The 14,932-nt window shown below is 38.0% G+C and overlaps 1 protein-coding gene across 1 annotated transcript in view; it reads left to right on the forward strand.

Annotated features, from left to right (window-relative positions):
- The window catches only part of RIT2 (Ras like without CAAX 2), a 179,562-nt gene continuing 165,038 nt past the window's right edge, over nt 409–14,932 (forward strand). Inside the window, exon 1 of the mRNA XM_021381169.1 lies at nt 409–511. Within this exon, the coding sequence (XP_021236844.1) occupies nt 409–511 (103 nt within the window). The remainder of the gene's footprint in view (nt 512–14,932) is intronic.

Here is a 14,932-nt window from a genome sequence, read left to right on the forward strand (position 1 = left end):
TCAGAAATGTGATCTATTTCTTTCTCTTTTTTTTTTTTTTTTATTTTCCTGGAGTCTCTGCTAAATTTGATTCCAATGGCACAGCAACACCCAGAGGTATCAGCTCTTGAGCCTCGCAAAACTGCTTCTGTCCAGGAAGAGAAACATGGAAAATGATACAGAGCTGGGAGGGGGCAGAGAGAGATTTTTATTGGAAGCTGTTAAAGTGGTTGCTATGAGACCTTCACCAGCTAACACAGGCACAGCAGCGAGTGTAAGGCTGATAAATCGTACCTCTTGTATTATACCTTTCCATTCTGCTTTTTTTTTTTTTTTTTCAACACAGCTTTTATAGTTGTTTAAGATCAGAGGCAGCATCTGCCAGTTGCTTTTTCTTCCCTTTTTCTCTCTTCTTCTTCCTCGTGCAAGATGGAGCTAGAAAATGAAATGATCAGCTCCACCAGCAATTCTTCAGCAGGCTCCAGAGAGTACAAGGTGGTGATGCTAGGAGCAGGGGGAGTTGGCAAGAGCGGTAAGTTTCAGCGACAGCATTTCTGGGGAGAAAGGGTGAATTGGGAATGTAAAGTTGAAAAAAAAGAATGATTAATGAGGGATTTTATTCCTCTTCTTTCCTTTTTTTTCCTTTTTTTTTTTTTTTTTTTTTTGCACATTGTTTGAATAAAAGAATCTATAATTGGTGGCTGGGGCAATGAGTCAGCTTAATTTGTTACAGAGTGAGATATTATAAGCCTTTTTTAATCAGACATTTTTGCAAAAGCAAGTTTCCATTTTATAGAGGAGAGAGTGGTCAGTTTTCTGCTGTTAGTGTGACTGTAAGTGCTCATGTCACTTGCTGAGGGGTGATGGATAGTGTGAATGTAACTTGTTGGCCTTCTGGTCCTTGTGCCCAAGCAGGAACGTTACTAACTGCAAAGTCAGCTGTACCTTGCAAAGTGTGGAGGGTGTTTACAGTGACTGTGTTTTCTTCCCCACAACTCTTGACTTTTTGCTGAGTATTATTATACCTCAGCTGGTGTTGGTCTCTTCTCCTGTCCCGTCAGTAACAGAATGCATGTCTGACCCTCACTCCAGGAGATAATGGAAACTTGCAGCATATTTTAATATCACTGTCCAGTGATGGCAAGATATGTTATTATTTTCTCTGGACAATGCTTTCATTTTCCCAGATTTTATCATCTTTGATTAATTTTCACTGACACTCACATCCTCTGGTCTTAAAAACACTTTGCTGACTGTGCAGTGTTTGTCTCGGAAGCGAGTATATTGATCTGAATACCTAACAAGCATTTGATTACATATTTTGGAAATTCAAAAAGAAAAAAAAGAGGAAAATAAATAAATATTTATATATATAATATTCAGGCTAGATTCCAAATAAACTTCAGGGTAAATAAGTTGTAATACTAAACTGTAATAATTGTGTAGGTTAAACAAGTTTTATTTCCTATTCAAACAACAGGGCAAGCTGCAAATATAAAATATTAAATACTGCTAGTGGATATAATTACCTGTCTGTATATGTAACCTCTGTTTTGTTGTTATGTTTAGCTTCACCTTCAGTGCCGCATCTTCCAGTGGTAGCTATTTCCCATCAGTACTGCCTACTCTTGCACTCTTGCAAATCACTCTTGCACAGGTGTTATGCTATGATCACTACATAAAATGGCAAGAATGCTGATCTCAGAGTAATTTTCTGCAATTTCAGATTAACTTTTCCATAGTAAAGCAGTTATGAGTCTGCTTGAACTTCCATCATAATGTCCCCTTTTTTCCCCTTCAGTGTAGCCAAAAGATGGCAACAATTTTTTCCAAACATGTTCTTGTAAGAACCATGTTGTTTTGAAGAGAAAAAAAAATATTGCAAAGTGTACCATACTCATATTATAAATGTATCACAACGTCTAAATGTATATAAGAATTGAGGAATCATTAATGTTTCCATTTCCTGTAAGATAAGAGTTTTGAAGCATGAGTTTTAAAACAGATGAGAAAGAGTTTATTCAAATCTTTTTGTTTCATTGTTCAGAAAATGTTAGCTGATGAATTAATGAGACTAAAACCTTCAGAGTTGTGGATTATCCAAGGTAATGACACATCTCAGAACATGAGAAAGATCAGATAATTATTGAAGAAGAATTGGATGGCTGTATGATCTAGAGAAATAACAGTGGGACGAAGTGGCTAGTTATGACATTCAATGGGATTAATGAAAATCTTCTGAGATAAACTGGGGGAAAAGAAAACATCAACTGACAATTATGAGGCTGAAAAAGGAGGAAGACAATTTATCATTTATTGACTATGAGTTTCCAATATGGAATTGGTATGAAACATTTCAGTGTAATATTGAGATGGTCCCTACTGCTCAAATTCCAAAAGAGAAAGAATTGATGTAATATTGTAAATCAATAATTAATATTGACTAAAGTGTAAACTAGATTAATATACACCAGATTAAAAGCAGAAGATATCCAGAGAGACTATTTCTATTCTCCGAAATGAGGGTTGCTTTTTCCAAATGACCTAGACTCACTGTCACTCCACTGTCCAGGAAATTGTGTGTCTAACTACAATAACAGTATCAGAGTTGAAAAAGGATGAGAGAGAAAAAGTTCTGTTTCCATCTCTGATTTTGATAGGTAAGTGATACATAGGATGACATACCGGTAATATCCTAGCTTCTTTCTCCTCCTTTCTCATTCCCTTTTTAAGCCATGATAAAATGAGTAACAGTTGGGATTAAGCTGTTGAGTGGGAAATTTCTTTTAGATTAAAGAATTTCAGTAGCTCATTTTATTCCATATTAAATAATTTAAGTATGAAAATATCTCACAGAAATTTTAGAAAACATCATTTTATCCTAAATATAGTTCACTTTTAAGGAACTCCTGCGTAATTTGGTCTTTTTCCTACTCTCTTCTGCTCTTCTGTGTGACTTCATACTGTATATATGGAGGTCTACGCACTGAAAACTTCACATTAATTTTGATGGGTTGTGACTAGTCATTGTATGGGTGGACAGGTAAGAATGAGGAAGAGGGTACCAACAATGGATATCCTTTCGATTTTAGTATTACAGAGTATTTGCCTTGAGTTTTCAGTCTTATTCCTTCAGTTACATGTTCCAAGATAAGAGATAATTCAGGATGACAGTCAATCTCTTGTGATTTCATCTACTCAGTGTAGCAGAAGTTCCACAAGAGTTAGTGAGAGGAGTTAAACTCAGCACATTCATACATGAAACATACAACAGGAGAGTAATAATCTGTAAAGTGGGAGTGGTTTAAGAATTGTGACTTATGGATCTGCACGTTTCAAAATTAGCTCCAGAAAAACAACAACAACAACACCATAAAACATTAGACTTCTGAACAAATTCATGGTAGTGATATTTAGTTAATATGTACAAAGTTATTCACCTGGAAAGGGATTTCTCTATCATTATTAGAGATTATAGATTCCATAGAGTGATTTAACCCTTTAAAGTTTTCTGAAAATTTATATTTTTTAGAGAAATACAGTAATTTATTATCAAGCACACCTATATATTTTGCCGTAGATCTGCTGCATGGGTAGATGAAAATAAGGCTAGAAGTAGGAAGAAAAATGAAATAAAATAGACAAAAAAAAAAAAAGTAAAGGAACACTTTGAAAAAAGGTGACATTTTTCACAGACTCTCATTTGACTACATTCCATACTGAAATTAAACATTTTTAATACTCGTCGTATGTGCATTTTAACTTTGGCACTTAATCTTCTCTAGTTTGATGACAAATCTCAGGTCAACTCAGTACTGTTCAAACCTATCTCAAGTTGACTGACAAAGTTTAAACCCTAAGAATTCTAGTGGATTTGAAACAGATTTTGCTTACAAATACCTTCGTAGGCTCACATCTGAAAGGTGAGCTGTCGTGTTTCCTAGCTCCACGCAGCTCAAACTTCTGTTTTCATCTTTTTTTTTTTCAATGTTATAAACACATACATAACTGCTTCTAAAACCTGAAGCCTGGCACTACTGATATATATTTTGCAAGACAATTACACTAATAGTAATTAATTGCAGTCCACTCTGCAAAACAGTAGTGATAATTAACTGAGGAGATGTAGAGTGACTTCCAAAATGAGCAAAAAAATTGGTGTACCTTAGCAAATGAATGAAATTGAAAACCTTATTACATGAAAAATTGTTAATACGTGGGCATACTTCAAATTCTATTTGGATTATTCCATGATATAAATATACTTGCATTTACTGAGCTGAATGAGAGTGTTCTTTTTCTTCTTTTTTTTTTAATTTATTTACTAATCTTAAGTTTTTTACATAAGGGTAAAGACAATTTATTGTTACTTCTGGTAACTAGAATAATGTGTTTAACTATATAAAAGATGTATTAAATGCAAAGTAAATTTCATGCTACCTGTCCAAATAAACTTTTGACTTTTAAGATGAGAAGAGGAAGTTCTTAAAAATTCACAAACATACAAATATGTTCTTGCTAGTAAGTGGCTTTTTACAGCAGAGAAAATGTACATTTTTTTCAAGAATTATTTCCCAGAGTGATTGCTAATTGGTTTGCTGGAACCTTAAAAAAAAATATAAAAGTTGAAGGAATTATCAAACAAGTACCTGAAGACTTTGGTTAAACTGATATATTTATAATCTATAGGTAATATACAGGTTTGGAAATAAAAAAAAATATATAAATATATATATTTTTTCCATGTTTCAACCTTAAAAAACAAACAAACAACTACAACAACAGAAATTGCAAACCAGATGGGAAGAGAAGGAGTTAAGAAAAAATTTCTCTATGGATTGTTTCAGTCAGAGAGAAAAGAAATGCATTTCTTGGCTTCTTCTGGTTAGCACATACTTGCTTTTGCTATTTATTTCCATTTTATTTTTGTTGTTGTTGTTAAATGTCCTATTTCTGCAAATACAAGTGACTCATCTAATTAATTTCAGGATCTTGTATACAAAATAAGTTCAAAAATGTATGAAAACAATAATGATTTTGTGATGCATGAACTAGGGATTAGATTAAATGCCTAATTTTGCTTTTATTCTTTGATTCAGGTCCAAGATTTTTTTTTATTAGTTTTGCCCCTTATTCAGATTTGATAAAGAAAATTCATTGTCTATTAATTTCAAGCATGTCTTAATACTAAGAGTTCCCTGTAAATAGAGACAGTTCCCAGATCATGGAGTGCATCCTGGAGAATTGGTTCATTTCAGCTATTTGTTAATCCCTTGGAGATAAATTAGTGTATGATACAGGCTACATTGGAAGAGCAAAGTGAGAGGTTTAACTGGCACCAACTAATCTGAGATTGGAAATTAATATTTGTTTCTGCTGATACAGGTCTTACACCAGGTTAAATATCCTAGAATACACTTCATAAATTCATAAGACTTTCTCAATAGATGAGGCTTTTTATTTGTTTGCTTACTTGTTTTTCCTCTCTTTCCTGTTACTTACATTGTAGGACTATGCTACAATTCCACCACATCTTTCCCAGTCCAATATTGCCAGTTGCCTTGTGGTACAGCTTAGGTACATCTGTGTTTCCCCAAAAGGCTGGTAAAAGTATCAAGGAAAAGAGGCTGGAATTCTGTTGTCTTCTGAGACAAACCAATTTCCAAAAGGAGAATTAAATTACTGCTCAGTATGAGTTGAGTTGAGAAAAAGTAGACTTTTGAGTGACTAGGCTGTGGATTGCAGTTAAGGGAAACCATTTTTTTTCTTTTTCAAAGTCAAAGTATAATTTTTGGTGTCCATTTTTGTGCTGCTTCTCTTGTAATTTTTTTTTTTTCCTAAGTGGAATAGAAATAGAGACACTCTAACAATGAAGAGACACATCTTCACTATTTAGTAGTGCTCTCCAGGGTTTGGTACTGGATCCAATCTTTTTTAACATGTCAATCTGGAACATGAATGAAGGGATGAAGTGCACCTTCAGCAAGTCAGCTGATGATATGATGCTGGGAGTAGTGACTGACACACCAAAGGGCTGTGCTGTCATTCAACAAGAAGTGGGTGTACTGGGGAGTTGGGCAGAGACGAACCTTTAGAGGTTCAACAAAGGCAAGTGCAGAGTCATACACCTGAGGAGGAATAAAAATGTGCATCAGCAGTAGGCCAGGTCTTGGCCTGCTGGAAAAGAGCTCTGTGGAGAAGAACCTGGGTGCCCTGGTGGACAACAGATTGAAATTGAGCCAGTAGTGTGCCTCTTATGACCAGGAAGGCCCGCGGTATCCTGATGTGCATTAAAAAGAGTGTGCAAGCAGGTCAAGGGAGGTGATCCTCCCCCTCTACCCTGCCCCGGTAAGGCCACATCTGGAGTACCGTGTCCAGTTTAGGGATCCCCAGTTCAAGACAGTGAATTACCACAGAGAGTCCAGCAGAAGGCTACAGAGATTATTAGGGACATGGAACGTTTCCTTTCTGAGGAAAAGGTGAGAGACTTGAGACAGTTCAGCCTGGAGAGGGAAGACACAGAAAGTTCCATATGAACATGAGGTAGAAATTCTTTCCTGTGTGAGTGACAGAGAACTGGAAAGGCTGCCCAGAGGGGTTGTGGAGTCTCCTGCTCTGAAGGTATTCAAGACCAACCTGGACACTTTCTAGTGCAATCTACTGCAAGGAACCTTCTTTACCTGGGGGTGGACTAGATAATCTCCAGAGGTCCCTTCCAACTCCTACAACTCTGTGATTCTGTGTTCTAGGATAAACACACACACACACAAAAAAAGACATTTTCTGAAAGTTGAGGAAGAAGACTAGAATTTCTTAATGGAGAGGTAATGAGCTAAATGGTAACATTTGAATTAAATCGTATAATTAAAGATGGATGAGATCTTCTAGCAGTCACTTTCTTTGTTCAATAAAAACAGTATATCTCCTTAAGCATATGTGTAAAAGCAAAAAATAAAAAATGTTTGTTGTGTTAAAAAAAAAAATCACTAACATTCTTTCACACATGGCTGAAAGTCATCCTCTAGGTTACGAGGCTTTCTGTATACTTGGAAGCATGTTGAGGTGGTCACCTGATGTATCTGTTAGGCAGTATTACAGATGGAAAGTAGGAAGATCTGTTAGCTTACCTCTTGCAAAAAGCTATTCTCTGTTCTGTCAGTAGAAATGGGATTCATTCTTGGAGCATCTCCATCCAGACCTCATCTAAATGAACAATGTTTTGAAGAGATTGTAATTCACGGAATGATGCTTTAATGAATCAGCTACTTACAGTGTGAATTATTGACAGAGAACTTCACTTATACAGTGAACGTTTCATTGAGATGTGTCCTGCTCTGCTTTTCTCATTCATAATGCTTGCTATTAGAGAGACAGGAAAAGTTTGGGGCTGTTTTCCAACAATAAGACTTGTACTCTCACAGACCCTCCTGATTTCAATCACACAAAAATCAGCCATTTGAAATGCCCTGACTGAAATAAGGAAACAAGCACTATTTCATGACAATGACAGGTTTTTGTCAATATCTTTGCTGAAAACAATCTGCTGAGGCAGCCACAGGAATTGTTTCCCATCCAAACCATCCCTGCTACTGCACAGAGCCATCTGCAGCATTTTCGGCACATGCTGTCTGCTAGAATTTGGATGACAAATGGATGGCCCCCATTAGGGACAGTTTTGAAAGCATAATTAGGAAATAGATTTTTTTTTTCCCTTTTCTTACTGCTTTCCCTCTTTTCTTTTTTTGGTCCATATTTTCCATTTTATTTATTTCCATTCCTCTGTTAATCATTTTCCAGTTTTAATTTGTTCATTAACTGTAATTAGCTTCCTTCAAGAGTTTCAATTTATTTATTTATTTATTTCAATATGAGGAGAAGCTAATAGAAGCTGGAAGGATACTCACACAGCTCCACTGACTGGTATTGGAGGTTAGTATAGTGCAGTGCCTCAGATTCACGGAGAGGGAGAAGATGCCTTGTTGTGACCTATAGTCATTTGTTAGAAAAATGCCTACCCACTGAACATATCCCAGTGGAGTCGCTGGTTGAAATCACTTCGTTTCAGGCAGTACAATGAGTATCCTGGAAAATATGGAGAAAAAAAAATCATATAAGATGTTAGTGGTATGACAGTAGAGGTTGAACCTTCCCAACAACTATTCTGTTAAATATTGTTGTTGACTGACAGATGGGGCAGAGAGGAAGTCTGACAGAACAGTGTCTGGTGTGGAGTGTGTGTGAAGCAAAGGTGTGGACCTGAATTCCTCTGTGCAGAAAAAAATGCACCCATTAACATTTGTTGATGCTTGCTGAACGTTTTTGGAGAGCAACCAATGGGATGTGCGCACAGTGAGGTGGTGAGTGGTGTGTTTCACCAGCGGTGACAGTGACAGTGGGTCACCTCTGCTGGCATTCAGTGTATCTTGAATTTGCTGACAAAAATGTATGGCTAATAGTGATGACTGTGTTGAAAAATAGTGATGTGTAGCTGAGAATTTGCTCTATCAAATGTTGCTATTATGGTCTTTGTATTCATTAGAATTTCCATGCGAAAAAAAATAGGAGGCATTACTTTTGGATCAATCTACATGTTTATGAAAAGAGACCAGCAGGTGGATTCAACAATGTTTTTAAGCTTTGAAAATGAGTTTCATAATATTTTGAAAAATAGAATCTGTAATCAGTCAACTGAGAGACTGATATACATTGTTCTTTAGTTTACACTGACTACAGCTACAAGAAGACCTGTTGTTTAACTTCTTTCTTGGCAATCATATTTTTAATTTTGTAATCCTCATCTAGTCTGTGTAGATAATGAAAGTGAAACCAAATTTCATATTCTCTGATACATCGTGAGATTCCTTTACTACATGTTTCTTACTCACCTACCACCTTTGTAAGAGCTTGACTTGTAAAGAGCTGACATTTTTTGAACAGGATATGCAACATTTTTAGAAAGACTTTTCTAAAAACAAAATATATGCAACTGTTTAAACTTTTTACTGAGAATGTTCGAAACCAAATCTAACTCTTGCCGTATTTCATGGAGTCATAGAATGGTTTAGATTGGAAGGGACCTTGAAGATCATACAGTTCCAACCCCCCTGCTGTAGGCAGAGACATCTCCCTCTAGACCAGGTTGCTCACAGCCCCATCCAGCCTGTCCTTGAGTGCTTCCAGGGAGGGGGCATCTACAACTTCTCCGGGCAGCCTATTCCAGTGTCTCACCACCCTCACAGTAAAGAATTTCTTCCTGATATCTGGTATAAATCTACCCTCTTCCAGTTTGAAACCATTTCTCCTCATCCTGTCACTGCCTGCCCTTACAGAAAGTCCCTCCCCAGCTCTCCTGCAGGCCCCCTTCAGGTACTGGCAGGATGCTCTAAGGTCTCCTCGGAGCCTTCTCTTCTCCAGGCTGAAGGATCCCAGCTCTCTCAGCCTGTCCTCAGAGGGGAGGTGCACCCACCCTCTGATCATCTTTGTTGTCCTCCTCTGGACCTGCTCCAACTGCTCCATGTCCTTCTTGTGTTGGTGGGCTCCAGATCAGGACGCAGTACTCCAGGTGGTGTCTCATGAGAGCAGAGTAGAGGGGAAGAATCATCTCCCTTGAAGTGCTGGTCACACTTCTCTTGATTTTTGCTGCTTTCAAATCAGCAGGACTGTATTTTTGAAACTGTGCAAAATATGAGATAAACTCTAAACTTCCCCTTTCCTTTATTTTTTTTTCTTAAATAGGAATGATACACCTTTCTTTTTTAATTTAAATAAAAAATAATAATTTTGGATTTTCTACACTGTGGATAGTCTTGTTTCAGCTGTCTGATGTCATACTCATTTTTTCATTCATCATACACAATTAGTCTATGAGGGTTCTGCTTCATAAAATGGTATATGATCTGGACTTACCTTTTGAGTCAGGAGTGTATTTCCTGGGCCTTATGATATCTATTTATGTTTGCAAATATGTATTAGAGGCACTTTACTTCTCTACTGAGACTAGGGGAGAAAAAATAATAGCTTATCACAGTAATCCAGGTATCCCCTGTGATCTCTAAGTTCTGTGTCTTATACTTTTCTTTCACTGACAACAGATTCAGTGGATTTTCAGATGTAAATTATGGCTGTGAATTTGCATCATAATCTGTCAAGTAGTACCGATCTGTATTTATGATAGTTGAAGCCAAAATACCATTTTTGAAATTTTTAGTCAGTGCAAATTGACCTCGGTTCTTAAAAGTTATTAAATGTCTGACATTACAAGAGGCAGCAAATCACATAAGCTTCCACTTTTTTTCTGAAAATACACTCAAAATTGTACCTAGACAGCAGTGATCAAAGTCTCAGTGTCTGACTAGAGAAAAGTGATGAGTGGTTTCCCTCAGGGGTCAGTACTGTGAGCGGTGCTATGTAGTACCCTCATCAATAACATTGACAGTGGGATCAAGTGCACCCTCGGAAAGTTTGTGAATGACACCAAGCTGTGTGGTGTGGTTGATATGCCCAAGGGGTGGGATGCCATTCAGAGACCAAGACAGACTTGAGCAGTAGGCCCAGGAGAACCTCATGAGGTTCAGCAAATCCAAGTGTAAGGTCTTGCAAGCCATTGCAACTAGTTGCAAATCTCACTATCAACGTGAGGTGGGGGATGAAAGGATAGAGCACAGCCTGCCAAAAAGAATTTGAGAGTGCTGGTGAATGACAAGCTGGACATAAGACAGCAATGTGCTCTAACAGCACAGAAAGCCAACCATATCCCCAGCTGCATCCAAAAAAGTGTGGCCATCAGAGTGAGGGAGGCGATCCTACCCCTCTACTCTGTGCTGGTAAGACCTCACATGGAGTACTGTGTCTAGATGCGGAGCCCTAGGTACAAGGGGGACATGGACCTGTTGGAGAACATTCAGAGGGGAGTCACAAAAATAATCCAAGAGGTGGAACACCTCCACTAAAAGAGCAGGCTGAGAGAGCTGGGGCTGTTCATCTTGAAGAAAAGAAGGCTCAGGGGAGACCTGAGAGTGGCCTATCGGTGTTTAAAGAAGGGTTATAAGAAGGGGATAGACACTTCCACAGAGTCTGTTGTGATAAGGCAAGGGGAAATGGTTTCAAACTAAAAGAAGGGAGATTTAGATTTGACGTGACAAAGTTTTCGCTGTAAAGGTAGTAAAGCACTGGAATAAGCTGCACAGTGGTGTAGTGGTTGTTCCATCCCTGGAGACATTCAAGGTCAGGCTGGGCCAAGCTCTGATCAACATGATCTACCTCTAGTTATCCCTGTTCATAGCAGGGAAATTGGACTAGATGACCTTTAAAGGTCCCTTCTAACTCAAATGATTCTATGATTCTATGATTTTATGAAAATGTCAATTGGCTGTGATATTTAAGTATAGAAAACCATTTAGAAATAAAGAAAAACAGAAGTTAAAATGAACTCAGTAACAGGAAGGAGAAACAGAATACAGGTGAACAGCTAAGAATAAAGAACAAGAAATTAAGAAAAAGAAACAACACGAAGGCATAGAAAGAAGATGGGAGAAACAGAATGCTGGATGAAGATGCGTAACAGTAGTGGTAAAGGAGTAACAGGATTGAAGGAAAGGGCAATAACTCATATTTCAGAATATGTGTTTCAGGTTCTCTTTTCCTTGTGATTCTGCTAGATGCTACTGGCCCATGATTATTCCTCAGTATCTTCTGAGGGTATTATGGTGCCAAACAGCACACAGGGGGCATTTTAGTGAATTTTTCTCTTACCTTTTTGACTCTCAGGTTTTTCACAAACTTGGTTTCCATAATTGGATGCTGGAGACGTAGCACAAATTTCCCTGGCACAGCCTTGTTTTTCGCATTTTTTTCTGTGCTGTGTAACCTCACCTCAGCCACTGAGAATGTTATGTAAAGCTAAGATTAACAAGTTTATTAGATGCTAAGCAAAGTAATAGTCTGCTGTATGTTATTCCTATGATGGTCCAGAACTTAATGCATTTGTGGCCTTCAACCCTAGCAAAACTGAACACCTTGTGAAATCAGTGAGAGACCTGGTATTTTTAAGATTCTTTCCTGTTCTTGAAAGAATTAGAACCATCCACATTCCAAAATGTCAAATATAGTAATGAATCAGAGTGGTAGTAAAGATATGTTTCTATCAGTACAGGGAAATTATGTTCTGTTTTTCCCCAATCTGGGAAAAATGTCAAGATGCTAAAAGATTGTAGCTTTTAGCATCTTGACATTTTGACAAGATGGCATCTTGGTATCTTGACAAGATGTTAGGGCTATGTCTTCCTTTCAAACTGTAAGATTTTTAGAAGGGATAGGCAAGGTAGTAGTGATGGGGGAGTTGTCCTCTGTTAAGAAGTGCATAGACTTCAAAGAGCTACCTCTGAGCAATAGCAATGGCTGGATTGAGAGCTTGTGGATTAAAATCAGAGACCAGACAAATAGAGGATATGTAGTGGCTAGGGTCTACTACAGACTGCCTGACCAGGGGGAGCCTGTTGAGGAGGCCTTCCTGCTTCAGCTGTAAGAGGCGTTTTGCTCATAGGCTCATCCAGATGGGAGATTTCAGGCACTCTGATATCTGCTAGGAAAACAACAGAGCGAGCTGCAAGCAATCCAGGAGATTCCTGGAGTCCACTGAGGATAAAAATTCTGGTTCAGGTATTGGACAGACCAACCAAAGGTGAAGATTTACTGGGCATGGTTATCACCAATTGTTTTAGGGTACATTTGGATCTGAGAGACTGGATGTCTCAGGAGCAGAGGCAAGCAAGCACACACTTCAAGGCAGCACAGAGGATTATGAGTTTTATTTGGCACACACACACTATAGGCACCCACTTTAGATAACCCCAGTAAGCGGCAAGCAGTAACTTCCTAAGCAAGTGCAATATGAGTCCTAGCATGCTAAAACAGAAGCTCCCTAAGGAAGCATGATATTACTTGCAACACTTTAGAGATGGATGAAGCACCAAGTAGGAGAGGGAGAAGGAACATGCCAGTGGTGGATTTGATAGGTAGTGTCAGCAGAATGTCCCCTGCTTCAAAGTGCACTTTTCCTCTCCGAATCCACTACAGCCTCCCTCCTGCTTTTGTTCTCTGCAGGGTCTGCAGGGATTTTTTTCCACTTGCACACTGCATCCGCGTGGCCAACGTGTAACACAGAGCCCAACTCGCTTGCAAAACAAGTTCTTGCAAAATCAGATAAACTAGCAAGTTCAGCTCCCTATAAAACAAGATTAATGTGGCTGTAGCCACAAATCTCACTTCCCTTAAGGCTGCCAAAATACTCTGTTCCACCCCAGGATCATTCTTCAGTCAGGGGTCTTTGAGGCCCTGACTCACCAATCCAGGAGAAAATATTTAAAGAGGTTAAGACTGGAGGCAGTCTGGGATGCAGCAATCATGATAGGAAAGAAAAGTACAAGTAGGGAAAGCAGGGAAGAATGGCCCAAGAAGAATACAGGGTTACTGTCTGGACACGTAGAGAAAGAATTAGGAAAGCCAAGGTTCGTACGAAACTGAATTTGGCAAGGGATGTGAAAAATAGCAAGAAGGGTTTCTTTTGATACATTGGTCAGAAGACACTGGAAAAGGACAGTGTACCTCCCCTGATAAGTGAAAAGGGAGAACTGGCTTAAAAAGACATGAAAAAGCCAAAGTCCTCAAAGAGTCCTTTGCCTCAAACTTCACTGGCACCCAGGCTTACCACAACTCCCATATCTCTCCCAGTTCTGAGTGTCTTCAATGAGAAAAACTGTAGGCAGTGAGTACTTTACAGGACTGAAATTCATGGGAGAATCTTCATCACTGATATTATCTTAGTCACAACAAATAGCAGGATGTGACCAGTGTAAACAGAAAAACAGCTTGCATTTTCAAATTTCATGAGGGAATCAAAGGTTTGCTTGGCTCACAGTTTGAGTATGGAGCAGTAGACAAATATTATTATTTTTTCTTTTCTGTTTTACAGCAAAACCTAAATATTAAGAAATCTGTGATAGATTTACTTTCTTCTGAGCTCTAATAACTTCCTCATTCCTTTCCTTTTGTTGTTATTATTGTTGGTGTTGCAGAAAATTTGTTGGTAAAATTTTTGAAGGATGTGGAAAATTTAAAACATCACATTTGTTTCAGTACAGTTTGTGGAGCCCATGTTATCTTAGAAAACTTCTTTTATCTTTCTAATACATTTATGTTAAGTGTATTTCCTATTAATATATTATTTTACTGGGAATATTGCAGTGTTGAGCATAAATTGATAAACTATCTTAAAATAGCTTTACTACTTACAGTTTAATTTTTTAAATGTATTTATTTCTATATTTGTTTTCACTTCAGGACATGTAACATACAAGCTTCCCTCAATGACCCACTGTTAATTTATCTATTAGCTGAGCCTTCTGCTTTCAGAACCATCTCTAGTTAAACCGATACTCAAATACATATTTGTTTATATTACCACTGGAAAATGCAGGTAGGATGGTCCTTATTTGTTCAGTCAGTTTCTTCTTTGTCGTAGCTGTTCAGCTTAGTGATTACTGTCAGTATTGTGGTGTTTAAAGGAAGAGCTGATTTGAAGGGAGAAAGATACTGCAATTTGCATTCTGCGCTGCCTCTTGTATCACAAAGAAAACTGGCAGCCTAACAGAGTATTTTTCTTGACCTTAGCAGTGGAGCAGAAAGAGTGTAGCTCTTTTTTTCATGTACTGAGACTTCTATATAAATGAATGCATCTTAATGATGAAGCCATTCACATAAGAATAGTTGCACAGGGGAGGGAAACTAGGAAAAATCACTTTCAGCTAAAGAAACAACTCCACATTTGCTCCCAGCTGTTTCTTTTAAACGACCATAGGCTACCCTGAACCCTTTTTCTTAAACTACCTACTCCAACATTTGTCTTAAAAGAGTTAAAACAATACATAGTTAAATGGAATGGGGCAGAGCAGGGGAA

The sequence above is a fragment of the Numida meleagris genome, chromosome Z, assembly GCF_002078875.1.
Source record: "Numida meleagris isolate 19003 breed g44 Domestic line chromosome Z, NumMel1.0, whole genome shotgun sequence".
NCBI classification, from domain to species: Eukaryota; Metazoa; Chordata; class Aves; order Galliformes; family Numididae; genus Numida; species Numida meleagris.